The 24282-nt window shown below is 36.6% G+C and overlaps 2 protein-coding genes across 8 annotated transcripts in view; both read left to right on the top strand.

The window, feature by feature from the left end:
- The window catches only part of ppfibp1b (PPFIA binding protein 1b), a 32902-nt gene extending 17744 nt beyond the window's left edge, over positions 1-15158 (top strand). For 2 of the 7 annotated variants that reach the window (XM_083551894.1, XM_083551891.1), the window contains 21 exons: positions 618-735; positions 954-986; positions 2321-2382; positions 2472-2556; positions 2775-2908; positions 3904-4004; positions 4485-4544; positions 5214-5274; positions 5358-5390; positions 5481-5652; positions 8287-8428; positions 8539-8670; positions 9971-10121; positions 11558-11669; positions 11771-11859; positions 12522-12644; positions 12724-12849; positions 12931-13119; positions 13242-13415; positions 13930-13995; positions 14084-15158. In XM_083551894.1, coding sequence (XP_083408020.1) covers positions 618-735; positions 954-986; positions 2321-2382; positions 2472-2556; positions 2775-2908; positions 3904-4004; positions 4485-4544; positions 5214-5274; positions 5358-5390; positions 5481-5652; positions 8287-8428; positions 8539-8670; positions 9971-10121; positions 11558-11669; positions 11771-11859; positions 12522-12644; positions 12724-12849; positions 12931-13119; positions 13242-13415; positions 13930-13995; positions 14084-14170 — 2250 coding nt within the window. In that variant the 3' untranslated portion in view covers positions 14171-15158. The remainder of the gene's footprint in view (positions 1-617; positions 736-953; positions 987-2320; positions 2383-2471; positions 2557-2774; positions 2909-3903; positions 4005-4484; positions 4545-5213; positions 5275-5357; positions 5391-5480; positions 5653-8286; positions 8429-8538; positions 8671-9970; positions 10122-11557; positions 11670-11770; positions 11860-12521; positions 12645-12723; positions 12850-12930; positions 13120-13241; positions 13416-13929; positions 13996-14083) is intronic. The other 5 variants (XM_083551896.1, XM_083551892.1, XM_083551897.1 and 2 more) reach the window with 3 other exon arrangements.
- A 3381-nt stretch (positions 15159-18539) lies between these two features.
- On the top strand, positions 18540-23234 carry endouc (endonuclease, polyU-specific C). The gene is made up of 8 exons (XM_083551600.1): positions 18540-18679; positions 18930-18989; positions 19070-19169; positions 19394-19505; positions 20284-20405; positions 21471-21583; positions 21795-21945; positions 22646-23234. Exons 1-8 carry the CDS (start codon positions 18669-18671, stop codon positions 22913-22915), a joined length of 939 nt encoding a protein of 312 aa, XP_083407726.1. The 5' UTR covers positions 18540-18668; the 3' UTR covers positions 22916-23234.
- The last annotated feature ends 1048 nt before the right edge of the window (positions 23235-24282 follow it).

Genomic DNA, 24282 nt, shown 5'->3' with positions numbered 1-24282 from the left:
AGCAGATTTATTGCTCATGAATTGTGAAAATCTTGTGTTTTCCAGGTGTAGAATCCCAAAATAGCAATTGAATGAACATTTTATAAATCGCTCAAAGGGGAGTGATATATCTAAAAACAAAAACTCTTTTAATACGATTTGCTGTGACACTGGTGACCCAGAACTTTCCTAAGCATTCAGGGTTTTCTGAAGTATTCAGGGTTTCAAGAATTGGCCAGATACAAAAAAAAAAAAAAAAAAAAGAAAAACGCATTGAAACCACATTTCCTTTGAAGTTTTAATATTATATATTAGATATATAATATCTATATGCCATATATAAAGGTTTACAGATTTATTTATGAACTGCGTGTTTTTCATGATAGTGTTTGAGTCACAGACTAAGAACTTAGCATGTTTTGCTTTAACCACAGCTATGCTCTAATTTAAGACACTCTAGCTTTGAGTCTTTTGGGTGAAACCATCAATTGCTAAATGCTAAAAACTATTCTGTTAAAAAGCTTCTGTTTGATTGAAAAAACATGGGTTTTTTGATAGTCTTTGTGGTGGTGTTTCAAACTCAGCACTTCATCTTTCTGTATGTGGGTGTGGATTTTTTAATGTTTATTTTTTTTTAGGAGGACCTGGCTATATTAAGAAGGCAGCTGGATGGTAAAGATGGAGAACTAAGGAGGCTACAGGATGAGACAGGGTCCAGATCGCCCACACCTGCAGGCTTAGAAACCACTGAGAGAGGTGAGTCAGCATCAAACCTGCCCCAACATGCTGCAGGAAATACCCTAATGCCGAGCCAGGTTCTGACATGTCACTGTGACGTTCTGTTGCACGATAGAAAAAAGAAACTGTCCTAGATTGGACCTTGTTATTAGATCATTTGTAATACTTACTGCATATCCGATTAACCATAAGTGTAATTCCAGATATTGTATTTTATGACTCTGTTTCCCACGCAGAGGATACTTTTAAGCAGAAGCTCAAAGAGAAACGTAAGGGAGGCTTACCTTCTACGTAATCATTTTACGCCTGTTGTCCTGCTCACTTCTATTCTTTCTTTTACGGTCTGCATGTGTGTACTGTTTGTGCTTGCATTTTTTGATGAATTGGAAAAATAAATGATTCGTCCCTGAGCTGGTTATTACAAGTAAAAAAAAACGGTTTTATCATAGGAGGAAAACTACTTCAGTGGAATACTCCAGTGTTTTTCCAAACCTAGTCACAATCCAGGGCATCTGAAATGTTTGAACAATTTCCATTGACAAGTGTTTCAACATGTTCCACTGTACTGAGACAAGAACTGAATGCAAGATTTATGCAAAGCTTACATATATTTAAAATCTTAGGCCAGTTTTCTTTTTTTTTTTTTTTTTTTTTTTTTTTTTTAAAAACAGTCGTTCACTGAAAGAAATAATTAGCTTTAATGTTGTAGTCTGTTGCTGCCCTGTTGTTTCCGGATGCTATAAACCAGAAATATTTGGCTCTAGGGTTCCTGATTCGATTCCATCATTACTATTCCCTCTATCCATTTACATTTATTGTGTGTTTCCAGATTCTTTTGTTTCTTCTCTCTTTGCAAAACAGCGTCTCAACCACTGAGCTACCACCTCTCATCTTTACACCTTGCAAGTCAGTTTTCCTGTAGTAGGATTTAAAAAAGGAAGCAATAGGAAGCACTTACTGATTAAATCGATTCATATTTTATGTATGTTTTGACTAAAGATTTACATTAGAATTTTTTGTAGTTTGGGCGAACCATCTGTTTCAATGAATTTCAAATGACTGGGTTTTACTTCTTTTCTCAGTCCCTGGAAACGTGTTTGAGAAGCGTGTTTGTGCTTATTACAGACACTTCGATTTTGATTAGATAAAAAAAAAAAATCACTGGTGTGTTCATTTCAAATAAATGCCCAAGATCCAAACCAGCTTGCAAGCACCAGGCCTGTATCTAGCAGCTGTTCAGCATGTTGGATGTGTCCACAGTTATGCCCAGCAAGCACTTTCTTCCCCTGTTGCCTGTGTGCTTTCAGTAACACCTCTTCTGCCCTCCAGCTTCTGTCAACACATTTATCAGCTCTCTACATACTTCCATTCTCCACTTCCTCACATGATTCTTTCTAGGAAGTCTCTGATGCTGGAAGTCTGTGCACTTCACTCACACAGTAAACTGTACCGGAAGCTGGTCCATATGCGATGCCGTCCCTGCCGGACCTCAGCTCCCTTTATAACGCTGGAATTAATGTTGTCTGCCTTGTGTCAGCGTCTACATGTGTTCAATTTGGTTATCGCTTTACTCTGTTTTTACTGCATGGTCTGTGGATTGCAGATTTGGAAGTGCAAAGAATGAAGAAAGCGGTTGAGTCACTTCTGGCAGCCAATGAAGAGAAGGTAGTTCCTTTAATGTTTGTTATGGTTTCAGTGTTTTTGCCATGTGGATGATTTGAGTGGATCTGAGTTTTTCGTCGCCTGATTCACAGGATCGCAAGATCGATGAGCTCCGGCAGTTGCTTACACGTTACAAGAAGGTGCAAGACATGGTCATTTCAGTGCAAGGGAGAAAAGGTGAACAGAGTTACCATATGTGGCAAACAATAGGCCTGAAAACCGAACATTTATTTCATTTGATAGTATGGATCCATTTAATTTTGTCCTAGACGCCACTTTCTTTTTTAATTTACACATTTTAATTACATGCCTTGTGTTTAATAAATATTTGATGCTCAAAATCTGCGTTTGTTCAGTCTAATTAAATGTAGTCAAATTCCTCTTTTTCCCTTGAGAAAAATGTAATGACGAAGAAAGCGATGATAGTCACAGTGACAGCTCTCTCTCCATGTCCACCGCGATGTCTGTTTCCATGGACACCGAGAAGTCCGTCCTGTCATGTGCTGAGGAAATGAAGAGCCAAGATGAGGTATGACATCCCAAGTCTGAAAGTCTTTAAGATAAAATAAGATATAATTTAACCTTAATTCATCCCACAGTGTGGAAATTTTTGTGTTACAACAGCAAAGAAAAAGAAATGCCAATAAGTAGATACGCTATCAAGCATATTGCACATAAGTAGCATTATATTCATCTTTTTTTGCACATTTGTTGCATAAAAAACTTATACCGATGGCAATAAAATGTCTCATGCGGAAAAAATATTGAATTGCTTATCAAAAAAATATAGCGGAAGATTATTATATAGTTATTATTGCAATGTTGTGCAATTTCTTTGAATTTCCTGAATCACGTAGCTTTGGCCTTGCCATTAAAGAGCAATACGTAAATAAATAATCCTTAATCCTCGACAGTCATATTTGCAGTCATTGGAGCTTTTGGTAGTTGGCTGTTTCTCCTCTGGCTCCATGGCAGTTATTACGTAAGACCCATGAAATTGTTTTATTTTTGAACTTCGCAAAGTTCAAGCCAACATGAGCACATGGCATTCCCTATCAGTACCAAGGCTCGCTCTGAGTCGACATATGATTCATATTAGAACGTTGCACAACATGCAAGATTGATTTCAGTCATAACATTTCACTTGAAGGTATAACAAGCCAGAAGTGAGACAGCCCTTTGGGCCAAGTTTATCTAGGAGAAATTAAAACCCTGTGTATGCAGAAGCACATTGGACTCTTCTCTCAGAAACAAAACGTAATGCATTGGTTTGGTTGATATAGATTGCTGCTCACGGCGCTCAGTGACCCATGATATTAGTTCTGATCATTTAGCCCCGCCGTTATTTAAGGAAAATTGTCCATGCTTCATTAGGTTACATGGTTCCTATGAAAACCAATTCTATATTAATGTTTTACTCTGGGTGTTTTGATCATCGTGGTTCTCTGGAGTGATCGCGGAAACGAACTGCTTCAGAACGATCTTATTAACTACGTTTCGTGTCTTTTTCTTTTCCGTGCCAAGACGACGATGTTTGTCAGCACGCTGCAGGTGCCTTCGCTCTCATCCACCCCACAAGCCAGATTAGAGACTGATGCAGACCTGGAGCCAGTGCAGCCACAGAGGTGAGCTTCTCAAATCACTTAAAGCAACTTCATACTGCACCTGCCCTCTGGAAATCTATAAATATTAGCCCCAATGGCTGGCATGCTCACAGAAAGCACTTGACTGGCATAGCATGTGATTTCAGTCACTAAAAGACACATCCTTATATACCATTTAATGCATTTACGCTCAGTTTACAAGATTATTTACTTACTTTATGTCTCCTGTATAAAGTCCATATTTTTCTCGTCCAGTCTGTTTGCATCCCAATTTCGTACCCTTTTTAAAATTTTTGTTTAATACTTGCCAGTTGTCTTTAAAAAAAAACAACACCACCACCTCCACCACCACCTTGTTACTCATTTGACATCTTTTTGCCTGTTTCTTTCTCACTTTAACACATAACATTGTTTACATCTCAGACTTGCCTTTTGTCCATCACTCCTTTCTCCTCCATGCTCATGCTTGCCTTCCAATCCGTGTGTGTTTATCCCGTGTAGTGATGCAGTGCATCAGGAGCAAAGCCAGTCACAGGAGCCTGCCATAAATACCAGTCTGGAGTGAGTATGTTTGAGTTGCAAAAGAGGGAGATTTCTTAGCAATTGATCTAAAATCATTCCCTGGTTTGCAATCCTGCTATGAGTGATGTTAGAGTTTGATTTAAAACATGAATTTAAGACTCTGTTTGGCTTCCTGGTTAGCAAAAAGTTTGTGTTTTGTAATAAAAGATAAGTCTGTGCTTAAAGTTACAGAATGATGAGAGAGATCTCTTTAGGCCTGGAGTTTAGAAATGAAGAGAAATCTAATTTCAGTGATTGGTTAGTTAAATGTATAAGATGTCTTTTTCAGTTATGTAAATTTACCTGGCATGGAAATATGGTGATTGGCGAATCAACAGTAGACAAATTTCTACCAAAGTAATCTCTCAGATAATTCCAAATTCAGTGCATTGCATTATTCATTCAGTGCATTCAGTGTTCATCTAATCACATCCGTAATGTGCAAGAAAAGTCTCTTCTTTCATCTAAACGTTCTGATGCAGAGAGGAGTAAACGCGGATTGGTTTGTTGCTAAGAGTTGCACTTTGACTTGTAGTACTAAGACACATTTTACAAAGATACTTAATTTAGTTAAATGACGAGAAACAGTGTAACTGAAATTGTACGTTGATGCTTCAGAGCGTCTGACTGTGAATGAATAATAAAAATAGTCTCTCTTCTTTTTTGCAGAAGACTGAACGTCCCCAAATCTAGCAGCCTGAGCACACTGGACGGCAGCACAAGTGAAAAGGTAAATAAAAATCATCGGGGAAATTTCAGATGTCAATATTTGATTGCTTGTTTGTTTGTTTACTTATTTTTGTTAAATCCCAGAGGCCTCTGGCAGTTGGAAAGAGTCCAGCAGAGGTACGTTTTACTTCACTCCTTGTTTTCTTTGTTTCCTTTACTCAAGTATTCTGTGAGATCCTAGTATAATACAATCTCTTGCTGCTATAGAGTCGTGCTTTTGACGAGTTCAACAAAATCACGACCTTGCCGCCGAAGTCCTCTAACAGCTCCCGTACTGTTGAAGATGACGCTTTTGGTACAAAGAAAGCGAGATCCTCTTTTGGACGAGGTTTCTTTAAGCTCAAAGGCAACAAGAGAACAGCCAGTGCTCCAAATCTGGGTAAACCTACTTTCTTTTTCGAATGGTTTTCATTTACTTGAGTTATTATCAGCAGTGCAGGTGAAAAAAATTTAACTAGCAGTGCAGCTATCAATTATTTCAGTAATCGATTATTCGACCGATTATTCCTTCGATTAATCAAGTAACAGGATAAGAAGGACTTTTTCTTTATTAAAGACCAATACATTTGTTTCCTTGTTAGAAAAATGCAAACTCTTATTGCTGAAATTGCATACAAGAATATCTGTGGAAAATAAACCCATTTAGTGTATTTAATTGCGATATTACATGAGGATATGGTTTATATTGGTTGGAGCAAAAGATTTTAAGTGGCCTGCTATAGAACTCTGACCTCAACCCCATTGAACATCTTTAGGATGAACTAGAAAGCTGAATGCACCCCAGGTGTCCTCATCTTACTCCAGTACCTGAATTTATTAACACACTACTGGCTGAATGTGCACGTTGTGGAGGTTATTGTAACAGCAAATGGGAATTAAATGTGGAATGTGAATTCCAAAAAGCACAAAAAAATCTTATGATTAGGTGTCCAGAAGCTTTTGCCCATGTAGTGTGTTACTGAGTTATCCAACATGTACATAGTGTAAATAAATAAAAGCACTGCTGTTTTAGCAAAAACTAGGACAATGTGCTAAAAAATATTGACGCATGTCATTCAAGGTGGATCTTTTCTTAGGATTTTTCTTTTCCTCACACCACTGCCTTAAAGTGGTCCAAAATCTGAAAATCCTTTTTGTTTTGAATGCATTGTTTTTTCTAACCTTCTAAAAGCAAGCAGAGCTGAGCAATGACAGTAAATAAAGTACCCTGCTAAACTTCCAGGCATCTTTTGTGTATTTTATCTTTCCACTACTGCACCATTACCAGAAAGAGCCGAGCAGGTTTTGTGGAATATGGAAATGTGGTGCCTTCCAATAACATGTTATTACAGAACCACATTCCGACACTTATCCAATCAAATCCCTTCTCGTTCACACGACCGTGCTTCCATACACATACACATATATATGTATGTGTGTGTGTATGTGTGTATATGTATATATGTGTGTGTGTATATATATATATATATATATATATATATATATATATATATATATATATATATATATATATATATATATATATATATATATATTAGTACAGACCAAAAGTTTGGACACACCTTCTCATTCAAAGAGTTTTCTTTATTTTCATGACTATGAAAATTGTAGATTCACACTGAAGGCATCAAAACTATGAATTAACACATGTGGAATTATATATGGAATTATATACATAACAAAAACGTGTGAAACAACTGAAAAATGTCATATTCAAAGTAGCCACCTTTTGCTTTGATTAATGCTTTGCACACTCTTGGCATTCTCTTGATGAGCTTCAAGAGGTAGTCACCTGAAATGGTCTTCCAACAGTCTTGAAGGAGTTCCCTGAGAGATGCTTGGCACTTGTTGGCCCTTTTGCCTTCACTCTGCGGTCCAGCTCACCCCTAAACCATGTCGATTGGGTTTCAGGTCCGGTGACTGTGGAGGCCAGGTCATCTGGCGCAGCACCCCATCACTCTCCTTCTTGGTCAAATAGCCCTTGATGCCTTCAGTGTGACTCTACAATTTTCATAGTCATGAAAATAAAGAAAACTCTTTGAAAGAGAAGGTGTGTCCAAACTTTTGGTCTGTACTGTATGTATGTATATATATATATATTTATTGAGAGAGTTGGCACACAAAATTCACGGTTAGTTACATACCTCGGCTTTTAAGTCACTGTTGGGTACAATTTCAGTACAGTTAGGGGGAACAAATTCTAAACATAAAATTGCTTTTATTTTAATCTTTTATTAACTATTTATTATTAGTAACATTTGTAGAAATTAACTTATTCATTTTACTTTTTTTTAAATGTTTAAATATAATGACTGCTAAATAAAATTATTAAATATAATAAATTAATGCAATACACTTTTTTATTATTTTGATTACATTTGTACGAATTAAATTAATTTAAATAAAATAAATAAATGGAAAAAAAAATTATACATAAAAAAAATATTATTCTACAAAATAATATTTTACATTTGTAAGACCCCATTTGGTTAATACTTGTAATACTTTGTCAGGATTTTCTCCTTTTTCTGAAGAGAAATTTTTGATGGTCGACATAAAACTCTAAAGAATCTGTAGCGCTCCCGTTAGCAATTAGTCACTTTCTGGTTAGCGGCTAATGCTAGCGCTATTGATTCGTTAGTCGTTTCAATCATGCGCAAAACCAATCATACAAATCCGGTACGGAGTGTGTAGCCACAGTGACACTGCACTAACTCTAGTTTCTTTTGCCCCTGTCATTGTTGTGTATGTATCTTAACTTTTTTATTGATCTGATTGTTTATTAATTTACATGCATGTGTGCATGTTTATTTCAAGTTTGTTTTAGTTTTAGTCATTCATTCATTCTGCCCAGATGTCATTTGCATGTGTGTTTGTAAAGTTTTGTTGTGTTGCTTTTAACTTTGTTTTAGTTTGAAAGATCTTAAATCAAACAACATTTGGAGATGTGCTTGTCATTGGTTATTTGCTGAATGTTATTTGTTGGTTATATAGTTTGTGTGTGTTTGAACAGCTGAGACAGAGCGTGACGGCATGGACCATCTGGATCTTGCAGGGATGCCACAGAAGTCAAGCAACAGTGACAGCACACACACTCTTTCCAGCTGCCTAGAGGGCAAGAAGAAATCAAAGGGAATCAAAGCATTCTTAGGAAAGTAAGTAAACTGCCTTACACATAAGACGTTATGTCCATGTCATTGCTCCTGTTGTGAATGGGCAATTTCCAACTTTAAACCAACTTGGTATACACTACTCCTCCCTAAAGGCTTACAAGAAGTCAGTCAACCACATTCACTTTGGATGACAACCTATCAGAGAATGAGTTCAAGCGCGGAGGAGTCCGAGCCACAGCCGGGCCTAGGCTGGGATGGTCACGTGACCTGCACAACCCAAACAGGTCAGTGTTGACATATGCACCAGTTGGCTGCTCCTGCTGAGCAAGTAAATAAACTAGGGCTAATTTAAGTGAAAAGACCACCCCCTAGTGGTAAGTCAAAGCTCTCACACATATCAGTCAAGTCAAGTTTATTACTATAGCGCTTTTCACAACATTGTCTCAAAGTAGCTTTACAGAAATTAAAAGTGAAGGTGAACGATGTGTATTTATCCCTGATGAGCAGCCATGGCGACTGTGGCAAGGAAAAACTCCCTTAGATGTTATGAGGAAGAAACCTTGAGAGGAACCAGACTCAAAAAGGGGAACCCATCCTCATTTGGGTGACATCAAGATTGTAATTATAGTCCTCAAACAATACAGAACACTGGAGAGTGAGAAATAACATGGAGAGTGAGAAATAACATCATCACAGATCCAACACCAGCTTCTCCATGCCAGAGCCTTTAAACACACAAAGAGATCCAATTGTTGAATTGTTGTTTGAAGCAAAAGTGTCGAGGTCTGGGAAAAGCCAGGATGCTGCTGTAGTTGAATTCTGGCAAACGGCCAAAATGAGAGAAACTGGATCATGGCTGGAAAAAAAATCTTATCTGATAGATTTTGACACTTTGCCGGAGCAATTTTTTCTGTTGTAAATCATGAACAAATGCTGTGATAAAATCAGTCACTCAGCCTAAAGAGGCCAAAAACAGAAGCACAGACTTGGCAACCCCACTATCTGTTCCTCTGTGCATCTATAAAATCAACCAAAAGAACAGTCTGCATTTTATCTTCCACTGACATGAATCTGGGATCATTATTATTTGCATAGCTTGGAGCTCATTAAGTATTTATTGATGACATTCATACGTCACAGCACCTTCTCCCATCTCAGGAGCCCCCTCACATTTTAGCAACCATTATAGTATTTCTTCTCAAGGGACAATACTATAGAATACTATAGAAATGTTGAGTTATTTTCAGAGGACAGTAAATCTGTACTGGTGTACAAGCTGCACATTTACTACTCTAAAATATATCCAAGTTTCATTTCTATGGTATTGTCTGCATGTGCAGATGTATTAACAATTTTGAAAACCAGTTTAGCCAAAAGAGTGGGGGGAAAAGATAGAAATTTTAAATGCATAGCATTAAATTGAACAAAAATAACTTTGCTGCATCTTTACATTTGCATGCATTTGAGGTTTTTCTTGTCTTGAATACAAAGCTTCAGTTTAGGAAATGCCGGACTTATACTTCGCTTAATCCTGCCTTAAGTGGGAGTTTGTGTATTTATTGTGTATGCTTGTGTGTGTGTCAGTGAGGTGGATGCTCCGTTTGCACGCTGGTCCCGGGAGCAGGTGTGTGACTGGATGCAGGAGCAGGGACTCGGGCTGTATGTGAACCTGGCCAGACAGTGGATTTCCTCAGGACAGACTCTTCTTCAGGCTTCAACACAGAACTTAGAAAAGGTAAGAATTAGGAAATTCAGCTATCGATTATTTTAGTAATCGAATATTCTACCGATTAGTCCAGTCTAGTCGAGTATTTGGATAAGAAGTATTTTTTCATAAGTCATTGGTTTCCTTTTTAATAAAAAATTCTATTATAAGAATATCTGTAAAAACTAAACTCATTTGGTGCATTTGATTGCCATACTACATCAAAATACAAATAAAATATAGAAATCGATTTCAAATTGCTTAAACAATGGTAACCATCTTACAACCTAGAACTAAGGCAAACATCAAAATAAGAGTTATAAAAAATAATAACAAAACCTAAACATTGTATTTGTTAACTTTCACATTTCAGCTTAACTACTTTGTGGCTATTTTTTTTTAATACCAGCTTATTGTATATATATATATATATATATATATATATATATATATATATATATATATATATATATATATATATATATATATGACCTTTTTTACTTAATGCATATTTCTGAGAGGGCGATCAGGTTTTCATTTCACTTGTAGTCTGTATATAACTATCTGACAAATAACATTTTTTAATCTTTAATCTTTTGTAAAAGGCAAAATTTAGTGGACAGGAATGTAACTTGGAACAAGAGTCCATACACATAAAATAATAATAAAACCTAAACACTGCATTTAAAAACGCACTGTATGGTGATGTAGTTTAAAATGATCCAAAACTTGGAATTTTTCTGTCGTTTTCTATTGCCTGCATCTTCTCCTCTTCCCCGTTCTATTTTTCGTTCTGCAGCGTCTCCTGTGTTGACTGTTCCAGGATTTAGATGGTGGTGCGTCAGTAATAAGGGTCCGTGGGGAAACGCGCTGCTCAGTGTGTAGTTAAATAGACTAAATGAGCGAAACAAAACAAAATCGTTTCAGCTCTAGTAAGCATGCAGTTCATTCACGTATCGTTTGTGATTAAAATACATTTATTCAAGGATAGTTGCATCTCTACAGGGGAGTTATATCTGGCTGTTGAGGTAAGAGCACAATCCTCCAGTCCTTGAAAGAATCACTGTGTATACAATGGATATGGACATGCTGGCAGACTTCCAGTATATAGAAGTTGATAAGGTTATTTATTTTCCCACTCCTGTCATTTCTGCTATGCACGTGTGGAAAATAACATAAAAATTGTCCCGATTAGGCCAATAGTATTAGACCTTCATAAGAAAGTAAGGGCTGCTGTTGAAATAAGCAGTGTTTTAGGTACATTTTAATAGGCTTATAATTTAAAACTGTCGGACTTGTGTTTCTAGGATCACCTTCCAATTACCTTCTGATCAGAAGTTCCCAGTTCCCCTTAATGGTGGGAATCTGCATTGTTATATTTAGTTGTTTACATGCTGTGATTCTCACCAATTTTTATGGAAATCATCAAACCGATAGAAGTCATAGTATTTATTTTGTGTGTGTAGGAGCTAGGGATCAAGCATCCTCTCCACAAAAAGAAACTGCAACTGGCTCTTCAAGCTCTGGGTTCTGAGGAAGATGACAACAAAGGCAAACTAGATTACCAATGGGTAACAAGTAAGTAATGCGTTTTTCATTGTTCCATTTTTTCCCCCATTTTTTTTAAAGGTTCTTTGAGATTTATTTATTTATATTTATTATCTGATCGCTTCACACAGGGTGGCTTGATGATATTGGACTTCCTCAGTACAAAACTCAGTTTGATGAGGCAAGAGTGGATGGCAGAATGCTTCACTACATGACTGTGGTGAGTTGTTGTACCACCAGGCCACACCTTTGCACACTTTGAACACCTGCCACTGCTTTGTATATATGTGCTTTTACCACATGAGGTAAATATATTTGCAGTCTGAAAGCCAAGAAGAAAGCCAGGCAGTAGTTTGAAGGCCAAGCAGATTTAGGGTTATGCTTCATGCCTGTAGATTTAATAACCAGAATAAAATTAAAAACTCTTAAATCTTTATTGCCTTTCCTCAAAACAAGTGTATTCACAAAGGTGTGACTATTCAGTGATACTGTAACTATAACAAAAGCTACTTGTTCTGAATTTCACTCCATATGGTGCCATTCACTATAGATTGAAGACACAGAAAATAAAAATGCTGTCCAGATTAGAATTTCTTGTGAGGATAGTACATCACATCTCTTAGCAGAAATGCTAATCAGCAACATGTTTACATGTCAAAGACATAAACTTTCATTCTTGTTTTTCTTTCCTAGCCATTGAAGCTGATATGAACGTAAATGTAAAAAAAAAAAACCAACCTATATATTTTTTCTTGGCAAGAAAAATATTAAACTGGGCAGCACAATGGAGTTTTTAATTGCCCGATGAAGTAGCTAATTAATGTATGATTTGTAAACCATTATGAAATATTTTTTAACAGTAATTTTTGTTGTGCTGGTCAGGATGACCTGCTGTCTCTGAAAGTGGGCAGCGTGTTGCATCACCTCAGCATTAAGCGAGCGATCCAAGTGCTCCGCCTCAACAATTACGAGCCCAACTGTCTGCGTCGCAGACCCTCAGACGAGGTGTGTGCGCTTCTGAAATTTTCCATCACACCGCCTTCCATTACTGTTTGATTAATCAATGTTCTTTCCGCCATGGTAGAACAACATCACTCCGGCTGAAATCTCTCAGTGGACCAATCACCGTGTGATGGAGTGGCTGCGCTCTGTAGATCTGGCAGAATACGCACCCAATCTGAGAGGCAGCGGAGTCCATGGAGGACTGATGGTGAGCTATACAGAGGATGATAACTATCCTGCACGAGTTTGAAAGTTCATTATTTTAAAATGGGCATGCGTTTGTGTTTAGGTTCTTGAGCCTCGCTTCAATGTGGAAACCATGGCGCTGCTTCTAAACATTCCTCCCAACAAGACTTTGCTCCGAAGACACCTGGCCACACATTTTAACCTGCTGGTGGGCTCTGAGGCCCAGCAGTCGAAGCAGGAGTGTATAGAGAACCCTGATTACACTTTACTCACTGCAACCGCTAAGGTCAAGGTACAGTTCATCACCGATACTACTGAATTAAACAGGGCTGAACTCTGGTTAACTTTTGTCTTTTGTTTCACTGTTGGATTATTTATTCCGCTTAATTTAACTTTCATTTGTGATGTATTTAGCCTCGAAAACTGCCATTTGGGAGCTTTGGGACTTTGAAGAAGAAGAGGCAGGAGGATAGTGAGGAGTATGTGTGTCCCATGGATGTGGAGATGCCAAAAGGACACAGTTTCCAGAAGGGCCTCAGAGGGCTGGAGCTGCACATTTACGAGGATGACCTGGACCGGCTAGAACAGGTGGGATTATTAGGGTTCATCAAAGCTAGGTTAAAGCGTACACCACAAGGGCGACAATGTCCTTGACTATTTCCGTTTCACGGTGAGTTTGTATTTCGGGGGTTAGTGGTTAGAACATTTGCTTTGTTTGCATGCTGTCTCTGTGCTTCAGGGGTTTCCTCAAGGTACTCCGGCTTTTTCCGCCCAGTCCAAAGACATGGGTTGTAGGTTGATTTGGATTTCGTATTGCCTGTAGTGTGTGTGGGTGTGTACTTGTGCCCTGTGATGAGTTGGCACCCCATGTAGAGTGACCCCTGGGATAGTCTCCTGGCTCAACTGCAACTGACTGGAGTGTGTGGACCATGCCATCTTTTTGAAGGCTTTTGTTTCTTTCAGTGCTAATTTGTGGGTGTGATGCTTTTCTGGGATGTCATTTATCCCCGAGCAAAGAGCAACTTCATATTCTCCTCTTACCTAATTTACACTGTTTTCTATTGCTTTTGTTTTTATGTAATTTCTTTTTTCGTAACCACAGATGGAGGATTCAGAGGGAACAGTGCGACAAATTGGGGCTTTTTCAGAAGGCATCAACAACTTGACGGTAAAAAAAAAAAAAAGGACATCCAGTTAAATATATTTGACAAATATTTTGAATGTATATTGAGTGCAAATATTTTGTGTATTTTCAGAGTATGCTGAAAGATGACGAGTTCTTTAAGGAGATTGCAACATCGTCCCCCAACCCCAGCATGACTGACGATGACTCCAATGTTTAAAGACATTTTTTTTGGACATGACTGTCCATAGCTGCTGTGATCACAACTTGACTGTGCCAACCTCTCTGCACATCTCGCTTTCTCTCTCTTTTTCTATCTTTCTTTTTCTCGATCTGTCAGTGCTAACTATACCTTATGAGTGTATTCACTTAATGTTAAAGAACCACATAACAGTATTTGCCTCAGTACAGTGCAGAGTAGGTTTCATTCTTTAAGCTAAAATATGGGTCATGGGTGTGTATATGTTTCCCTGAAGCAGCTGCGTGTATTGAATTGTCAGTCTTGTCTTTGCCTAAAATTGTATGAATACAATGTAATTATGCTTCAGGGACATATTTTTATAAAGAGTTTTTAATGGAAAAAAAAAAATGGCAGCCCTACTGTAGTTTGCCTCCCAATTGGGAACTGGATCATTGATGCAGTTTTTTCGACTGGCCTTCCACTCTCATTCGTTATGTCCAATATGGCAAACAGCACAATGACACTTTTAGCCTCTGAATGATCGAATTGAAACACTTTGCGGGAACAACAGCCAAATTCTACAATGACCACATGATGTCTGCCAAAACATTTCACAGTATTTGATAAATTTATACAAGGTGCATTGGCATGTGATATTTATAACAGTATGAAAAATCTTTTGAAAGAATGGTGGCCCATCCGGGTTACATTCCTAAATTGTTTCCAGTGTTCTTGGGAAATACACCATATAAACCCTGACCTATAGAAAAGATAAGACAATAACTGAAAATAAAATGGAATGAAAACACAGTACCATGTATTGGATGCCCTGTTTGTACAGTTGCATGTTATTTAAGCTTTTCAGTTTTTTTATATATATATATATTTTGCAACAATTAACATATCAAAAACTGTTCTTACTGTTCTTTGATTACTCATCAAAGCAATAATTTTTTGGCATCCATACTTGTGCATTATGCTCAAAGGTAAATAAATTAAAAAAATATAGCACAGTCTCATTTATTGATTTGCTGGTGTGTTTTTCTTTTTTTTTCACATTATCTTAGTCTTGGTACTGTCGCTCTCAGAATCATCACTGATTGATCTGGATCCAAATCTCCCTCTCTATAACAAAAAAAATAAATAAAACCCAATTCTATTATTTTTTATTTAACCTAATATTTTCTCTACTTTTGTATACTAAGTTTACCTGTTTAATCTTAGTACTTTTAAATGTTTTCCATTTAATTCTATATTGAACTGTACAGCTTCCCAAAATGTGTGCTTTGCGTTGGTGGACCAATTCATTGTGAAACACGCTCAAAAAGAGCTATGTAGCACTAAAATAGGCTACAATTCACTGGGAGGAAGCTAGATTCATTGAGACTAGTACTTTATCCATGATTGAATCCAGGAAATGACTCTATTTGGTCCCCAGCTTCAGTGGATGGTGCAAGGTTTGCAGACCGCATCCACAGTGGTAGTTTTCATGGGTGTGTCGGAGTTAGGGATCCTTCAGAAGTGAGTTTCCCTAATACATCTAGACCACAGCTACCGTAGAGAAGTGCTAGTCTTGGCAAGAGTAACACAAGCCTTAACTTGCTGGAGGCACAAAGCTGTTCTGATGAAACATGTCTACTTGGGAGTCCTGTCTCATTACGGAGAAATCATTTGCTGGAGCCTTTTCAAAAACTGTCAGGTACTTCTGTTGCTATTACAAAGTTGCCTGCCAAGACAGCATATTGGTGCAGTAAGTACATGGTTGAGGCATCAAATACAGCTGTGGCAGGCTGTGAATCTTACACCTAAGCCTTCAGTGTTTTCCTACCTGAATCAATTTTCGTAATTCCATCATTATAATGGCATGGCTATAGAAATCACCAATATTATACAGGAACGCGGTAGAACAGAGCGCTGCACGACAGGTATCAAATGTAACAAGAATGAATGCCATTACTAAAGCAGTAAAACATTACAGTTATTTACCATTGTTTTGGAGCATTTCTCCGATCAGAATTGAAATTATCATAACATCTCGGCATCAGTTGAATGCAGAACTGTTAAACCAGTTAACGTCTGTCATCTAAAATTTCTATTGAACTTTTTTTTTTTTTTGTAAATGTGACTTGAATTGAAGAATTGGGCAGATGAATCTTGAATGTCACTAAGGAAGGCGAGTGTACAGCATCAGATCAACACAATCAACTAGTTCTCTAAAACAGGTCAAAGGTGAATCTTGTGAACGTTTAATTGGTGAGTGTATACAGACAAAACAAAACAAAGAATTATATATTTAAAAAATCAATGAACAACTAAGAATCAAATGAACACTTGTAAAGTAAAGAAATACTGTGAATCCTGTTCGGTCTCTTGCAATCAATATATATCAAATATCCAATCGAATAAATGAATTTGTGCTGCTGAATTTTATAGATGCCAAACAGCAGGAAGTCAAATTTTGTGCATTTTCTTTCACTGTAATCCAAACCATAGTTTATATCAAGAAATCCTGAAATCATACTGACAGCATGACTAAACATTTTGATGATTTTGTTTGTGAACAATGACAAAGGGACTTTTAATTCTGATGGGAATGGCAGGTTCATTGACACAAATGCATACTTTTAACAAATGAACTAAGGCTTTTGCATGTTTTGTGCTGTTTCTACACATTGTTTTGAGGATGCACTTACTGTTTTGCAAATATTAATGATGGGCTTTAAATATTAATGATTAATGGATGATTTGAGAAATGCTCCAAAGCAGCTGAGAAAAGCTCTACACCATTCAACAAGTCTCCTTTCACTACAGCCACATCTGCACCGCATACATCATCTGTAGTGGAAGCATCAGTATTAACCTTTTAATAAACAAAAAATGGTTTTCCTTGCATTTTTGGAAATTAAGGCAAATTGTGTATTTTTGTGCAAAAAGCTAAAGTATAAATGGTTCATGAAAAAGGAACCATTTATGGCGGACCTTTCCTCACAATGTGCCCCTTTCCCTTACAAGTCTGTCTTGTGAATGTCCTTGTAAGTATATCTGTGACCAAACCCATTTCATCTCCTCTGTCAGATATTGTGAAATGTAGAAACAGCTAATAAATCCACAGAAACGTATTTGAGCTTATGCAGTTTGCTACAGATGCGGTTTGCGAGCTCTGACTAGTGCACTCTCTGACAATCCAATCAAAAGTAAATATGCGGACATGACTGGACACCAGCTAGGGGGCATCGGAGTAAGCAATTTTAATATAATTGGTTAAAGCAATAGCTTCAAGTAGCATGGATGTGAAGCCATTAAGAGCCCACACTGTTTATTTCAGCTGCCCTTATGGCAATGCTTGATGTGATGGCTGAAATCTGATTGGATAGTACACTCAGTGGTGCTGCTCCTTGCAACAGCATACCTGAGAGAAACATTGAATAGAACAGACTTTCGGGAATAATTTAATACATATCTATGGACAAATATATATTAAAATCAGTCAGAGAAGTCCTTGCTGGCCCTGACAGCCCACCACTGAGAATGGACATGCATAAAAATGGATAATCACATTACAGTGGCCTCTTGTCAATGGGTGGGAAATATTCCACAGCAATTGAACAGTCACTTCACACAAAAGTGTAATGTGTTGCAAGCAGACAAAAGGCCAAATTGTGTTGGGTAGATGACTGGATCAGAGCATCTCCATAAAACAGGTCATGTGGTGTGATCTTGGTATGCATTGCTGAATACTTACTAAACGTTAAAGGTCAACATTTGAACCAGGAAAAGGGGTTCCACATGGTATAGCTACATAGTATTAGGCAGGCTGGTTTGATATTCTGGCTGACGGGTAAAAACCTTCGTATACTAAAGGTCTGCATGGCAGCACAATGGAGCTGATAAACATGTCACTGCAAGTGTCTGGCTTATACTGGAGTTGCCTCATACCAAAGTTAATGCCTCTAGATTCATTAACATTAATATAACCGCTTATGAGTATATTACTTTGTACCTCTAATCTATTGAAGTCTAAACTTATTCACAAAGTTTCATTCCAATTAAGCAAACGCCACACCTGATTTCACCAGTTTAAATATGTTGATCTTGGCTTTTGGCATGATAAAATAATCCACAAAGTAACACATATATTGCATAAGATAAGACATCCACATTAAACCACATTTATTGTACAGTCTTTTACTATCTATAGCAATGTATTTTTATTTCTAATCTCAATTTGTGCACTTATACATTCAACATTCATTGTTGAAACACTAATAATTTCCTACATGCTGGGAAAAAAAAGTGAGAAAAATGAAGAGAGGAGAAAAGGCATAGGAACAAAATGTCTTGTGCATACAAATTGATTGACTAACTCCTATGAAATGAGTCATTTTACAAAAATAAACCTCACCCACCTATTTTCTGGTTTGGGGAAGTATTATATAAGTACGTCGGTTGGTGTTCAGACTTGTGAGCAGCAGTCTGCGTTTCAGCCGAGGAAGAGAACTTGTACCTTCAATTCTGCTGCACAAGGGAACAAAGAACAATGGCTAACATGTAGGATATCTGTTATTATATTGTTTAAATCTGTTTACCATTATTCCCCCATGCTTATTAATGCACTATAAACTATTTGTTTATGCAGACCACTGTTCATGCAGGCTGGGTGAATTGATTTGATATGCTATAAAATAGTTTGCATAAGTAACAGACAGATAGAAGTTATTTACTGGTATTGCTTGTACATTATGATTGGTTGTTTACTTGGCTTTATTATTTGTTCTATTCATTTTGCATCCACTTCCAGGCAACTATGGGGATGTCTTATTGTGCTCCTGGGCTTATCTGCACAAATTCATGCAGCAGCGTAAGTGTTCTTAAGATACTTGTTTTACATATTATAACATTTTCAGAAAGGTTTTGCTAAAATTTTTCTAAAATCCACAGTCAAACTGTAAATCAGGAAATGTCTAATATAATAAATGAGCTCTGGAAGTTAGACACCAATCGCTTAAAGCCTGGAACTGATTACAAGATCTCATTACAGGTATGGCATTGTGATTTATTATAATATATTATAATTATTAGGACATAGGGAAGGATAAACGATTTTCTTCAGTGTTAGGCATTTTTCCTAATCCATAGCTGTTGTGCAATGTCTCAGAATGTAATATATAATCTTTTTTCTATGATTGTTTTATGAATTTTATCATTAAAAAAACAATTTTACATTGTTGCATTTTTTTTTTTTTTTTTTTATAAATCAAAAAGGGCCGAGCTGGTTTCATACCCAAAGGGAGCAAAGTCGCCACTGATCATGCTTCATCTCCTCTCTTCTCCTATGTGAATGAGATAAAACTGAAATCCATCACAACATACACAAGTAAGAGAGAAACCCCTATTTTCTTATTTGACTTAAATTGATCTGCTTTGCTGTGTTTTCTCACCAAAATCCTCAGCAGAAACCTTTATGCTTGTGACATGCCCTAATTCTTAAAACACATGCAATAAAAATCTGCTTGTTTTGCACAAAAGACACTTAAATTTTCCCAGGAGCAGCTCTGGACATGCCTTTCTCACAGGCGTGCCAGGATTCTTTATCCAACTGTGAGGCTTCCATTTTGCATGCTTGGTTACAAAGAACCACTGATGCACTGTGAAGTATTTATTTAATGCAGCAACTCTAGCGTGATAGGAGCACAAAAAAGAGGAGAATCTTTTCTCTTTTCTCTAAACATACATACAGAAAGGGTGAGAGTCCAAAATAAACTATAATAATTTATTTAAGATAAAGCCTGTCCATTCTTATTGAGATATAAAATCAAAAATCTATTAAAAATCTATTTCATGATTACAATGAGGCTCTTTAATATTTTAATATTTTTCAGATTAAGATTTGATTTTTAGGATTTTATTTATTTGTTTGTTTATTTAACAGGGACAATGCACTAGACATTGTTACACACTGACAACCGATGTCGTGTGCATAAGGCATGTATTGTAAAGCTAGATTGCAGCCCTCGTCCCTGGTTAGGCTTTTACATCATATGTTTATAAATGCCATAATCAGATGAAACAAAACAGTCTGTGATGATTCGGATCAATACATTTTTCAAAGCTGTAAATACAGTCAACCAAAGCATCTCTCTTATACTTTCTAGCTTTCATGAAGCTGCTGGATAACTATGAAAGGTCTACTGGTGTAGCTGAGACGGTGACAACTGATGAGATAGCTGAGAATAATGCTTTCCTGGATGCCATCTTGAACACAGCAGTCATGAAGGTATAAACATTTCTGTGAATTGGGTACTACAGTCTCAACACGAGACGTTCATCAACCCATCAATCAATTACAAACATCTAGTACACCATAACAGCAACACTAAGTAAACTAAACATGCCATTTATTGTGTAAGGACTAACAGATCCTGAATTTAGGTTGCGTGTACTCCACTTTCACATTGGTTTTCATCAGGGTTCTCCAGTTTCTTCCCACTTCTTAAAAGCATGAGGTAGACTCATGCCTCTGAATTGCTCCAAGATAAAAAACACATGTCAACATGATGCCTGGAGACTGAATGGCATTCAATCAAGTATTTATTCCTACTCCATGTTTACTGTTCTTTGGACAGAGCTCAGATCCACCATAACTCAGATCAGATCAGATCAGATAAAGCAATCATTAAGGAGGGATTGAAAAGTTTTCATTTTCTTCTTTGATTGTGTTTGAATCCGAATAATTTTTATTAATATATAAATGTACAACAGGTGTTTGGATACATTCCACATTTACCAACATTATGTAGTTTAGCATCTTGCATGGTCCTCATTATTACTGCCTTAATTTCCTTTCAAGTCCCCAAAACACATGAAATGAAATGGGATGTCGTCATATACCTATCATTATAATGGACATTTGAGTTCTAACTTTGCTCAAATGCTATCTCTTATACACTAGTTGTTTTACCTCCATGTTTTATTTTTTCAATATTCATCATTTTCATTGTATTCCTTTTACAAAAAAAACCCCTCTGGCTGTAAAATGTATCACTTACTGCTTAAGATGTCAAAAACATAATTTTCTCTTTATAATACAAAATATATATATAAAATGCTGAAGGCTATGTAGACAAGTGCTTGCTGTACTGCCAGAATATTTAATGTATGTCATAAATTCTTGTGAAATTGCTGCTTCTTCCTGTCACATTGTGTTGTGTGGTGCAGCGCCTGAAAAATCAAAGCCACAACATAATGAGTGCAATAAAACATGTAACTGCTGGTCTAGAGTGAATGCATAACATGGATATCTTCCTAATGAAAGATATTTGGGGTTTTATTTATTTTGCAGAAAGCTCACCAGTATTTAGTTGGAAAGGGAAAATGTAACTCGGACCTGGGGGAGTTTAAGACTCAGCTGTACAATATTTGGTTCCGACTTTACCACAGAGGAAGAAATGGAGGGTAAGAATCTCTCTCTCTCTCTCTCTCTCTCTCTCTCTCTCTCTCTCTCTCTCAGTGTCCTATACAATATCAGCTGTTTGCATATAGACCCATATGTATAACCCATATGTATAACATATCTAGCTGTCTATAGTCGAATATGATTTGTTCATTTCATTTCATTCTTTCTTTCTTTCTTTCTTTCTTTTTTTTTTTGTACCTACTTGAACAGAGAGGACTCCTGTGGCTTTGAACATGTGTTTGTGGGTGAGACTAAATCCGGCAGTGATATTATGGGTCTCCACAACTGGATCCAGTTTTATCTCCAGGAAAAGCAGAATTTTCTTGACTATAAGGGCTACAAAGCATCAAGAAACGATATGGTAATGTCTAATACACTTCATGTAAACTGATAAGTTAAGAGATATTGCTAAAGGTTTAAGGCATTTAATATTGGTTTTGGTTAATATTGTTGGTTTTTTTATTACAATAAAAAAAAAGAAAAAAGAAAAGAAAAGAAAAGTGGAGGAGTGAAGTGCTGTTTTGCCTATACCCCAAATTAAAGATTGAAGAAAATATTTATTAGAAATATGTTATAGCACTTTTAAAATGGGTCACCCTGATGTTTTAAGAAGTAGCATAGCAGTACATTTGAAAATTATAACCTGTTTGATGTAGCCATATAGACAATGTGACATTGAGTAACTGTTACCATGAAGCTTATTAGTTTCTTATTTCACTACTCTTATTTTATTCCTGCAGCAATTTGTTTACAATTTTTTAAAATTAAATTAAATGAAAAACTTTATTTGTAGCCTTTATCAAGTTAATAAGCTAAACTAGTAATTTTACAGAGTAACCAGAGAGCACAAAGCCATCTGACCTTGGAACTCATACAAATAATATAAACCTGTAACGTGTAACCTGTAAAAAATTTTTTTTTTGCATATTCCGGCAAAAGAGTTTTAAGAATACAGCAGTGTTATAGTGATTGTTACTAAAAGTTGTAAAAAAAAATGCAAGATTTTATAACTTTCAACAGACAATGGAATTGTACTTATTGTCTTGCTGTCTTCCCATTAGCCGGATGCAGATGATCATGTGTTGAATGTGCAGTTCAGCTGGCATGGTCAGCTGAAACCAGTGGGCAGCACGTTTGTTGGTGTCAGTCCTGAGTTCGAGATGGCAGTGTTTACCATCTTCTTCCTGACATCGAAGGAGAAAAGCAGCACTGCAGTGGTGAATATGGACGAGTACCAGGTGCAGCTTGTTGTCAGCAGACATGGACGCTCCATCGGCACATCCTACCCCAAGCTCCTCAGCAACAACAACAGACACCTACAGAGCAACTAAGCTTTTCTTTTAAACATTTTTACCAAGCTGCATGTCACATTTAAGATTCAACATTTGTTTTTAATAGCTATTGAATAGTCATTACATTTAGCATTAAGCTAGCATCACTTAAAAAACAGAACATGTAGCATGTGACTGGGCTATAAAGACATGTTTGTATTTACCATAACACTGAACTGTTAAATGTTAGGCTTTTAGGGAAAAAACTCCTAAATGTAGGGCGTGTCATGTAAACAAAATCAAAACTGTAAGCTTTTTGCATAGTGTAATTAACAATTTCATGTTTAAACCATTTTAATAAATCTACAGCAAAATAAAATATTGTGCAAATTGTTATTTTTTTTAAATTAATAATAGCAAAACAGTTTTCACTTACCATATAACCCTGCATATTGTTGACTTTGCAGCAGCACAGTTGCTGAATGATGTAGCCTATTGGATGTGGTAAATGCTGCTTGATAAGTTGTACAAAATACAAGTACAAGGAATACATAATACAAGGAGTAGATGCATATCAACACATGGACTATGTCTGTGGCAGTCCATTCAAAAATGGCAGAAAAGTCCAATTCCACATAATGTACTCTGTGGTCCAAGGGAATTTGGACACAGTTTAGAAATATTCGACAGCTTCTGTACACCACCAAATAGATGAAAAATGAAGCAATCAAGATATAATTGAGTTGTAGAATTCCAGCTTTAATTCAAAGTGTTTTAACAAAAAAATATTGCATTATCTATATATTTATGCAATATGTTTTTTAGGTTTTCACTAACTCAAAAGTAATTGCTCAATTGACAAATAATTAGTTTCATTGTATAAGTAGGTGTGGCCTGCTTCTTCCTTGTTTAATGGCGAAATGAAGTAGACAAAAGGTATGGAGTAGACTGCAAGTGGTGCATTTTCATTTTCTTATAAAAGTAAAAAAAATAAATAAATAAAAAGGCAAACTGAGCAACACTAAAAAGTCTGGTGGACATTGGAAAATGGATTATCACAAAATGTTTACCTTGTTAAACAAAAACATTATAATAATATTTAGCCAAGTCAAGAACACTGTTGCGGAGGTGGGTGTAACATTGTCAAAGTCTACAAGCAATAGACACCTTCATGAATATTTTAGCTTTTGATGCAAACCACTGGTAACACTCAATAAAAGAAATACCATATTAGACTTTACTGAAAAACCTCTAAAAAGCTTGCCCAGTTCTGTAAAAATATTCTTTAGACAGATTAAACCAAGATTGGCTTGATCTAGAATTATAGGAAGAAAAGAGTATAGATAAGGAAAGGGGGCTCATGATCCAAAGCATACGACATCATTTTCAAACATCATGACAGTGTTATGGCATGGCCATGCAAGACT

The sequence above is a fragment of the Silurus aristotelis genome (assembly GCF_946808225.1).
Source record: "Silurus aristotelis genome assembly, chromosome: 10".
Lineage (NCBI taxonomy): Eukaryota > Metazoa > Chordata > Actinopteri > Siluriformes > Siluridae > Silurus > Silurus aristotelis.
The sequence above is the reverse complement of the archived record's forward strand: the minus strand, read 5'-3'. Positions and strand labels throughout refer to the sequence as shown.

Bases quoted from the DNA above. Each gene is read 5' to 3' on its own strand.
- endouc (XM_083551600.1), top strand. The intron at 19,506-20,283 runs GTAAGAGAGAAA...TATACTTTCTAG, and splicing joins ATCCATCACAACATACACAA to CTTTCATGAAGCTGCTGGAT. The intron at 20,406-21,470 runs GTATAAACATTT...TTTATTTTGCAG, and splicing joins TGAACACAGCAGTCATGAAG to AAAGCTCACCAGTATTTAGT.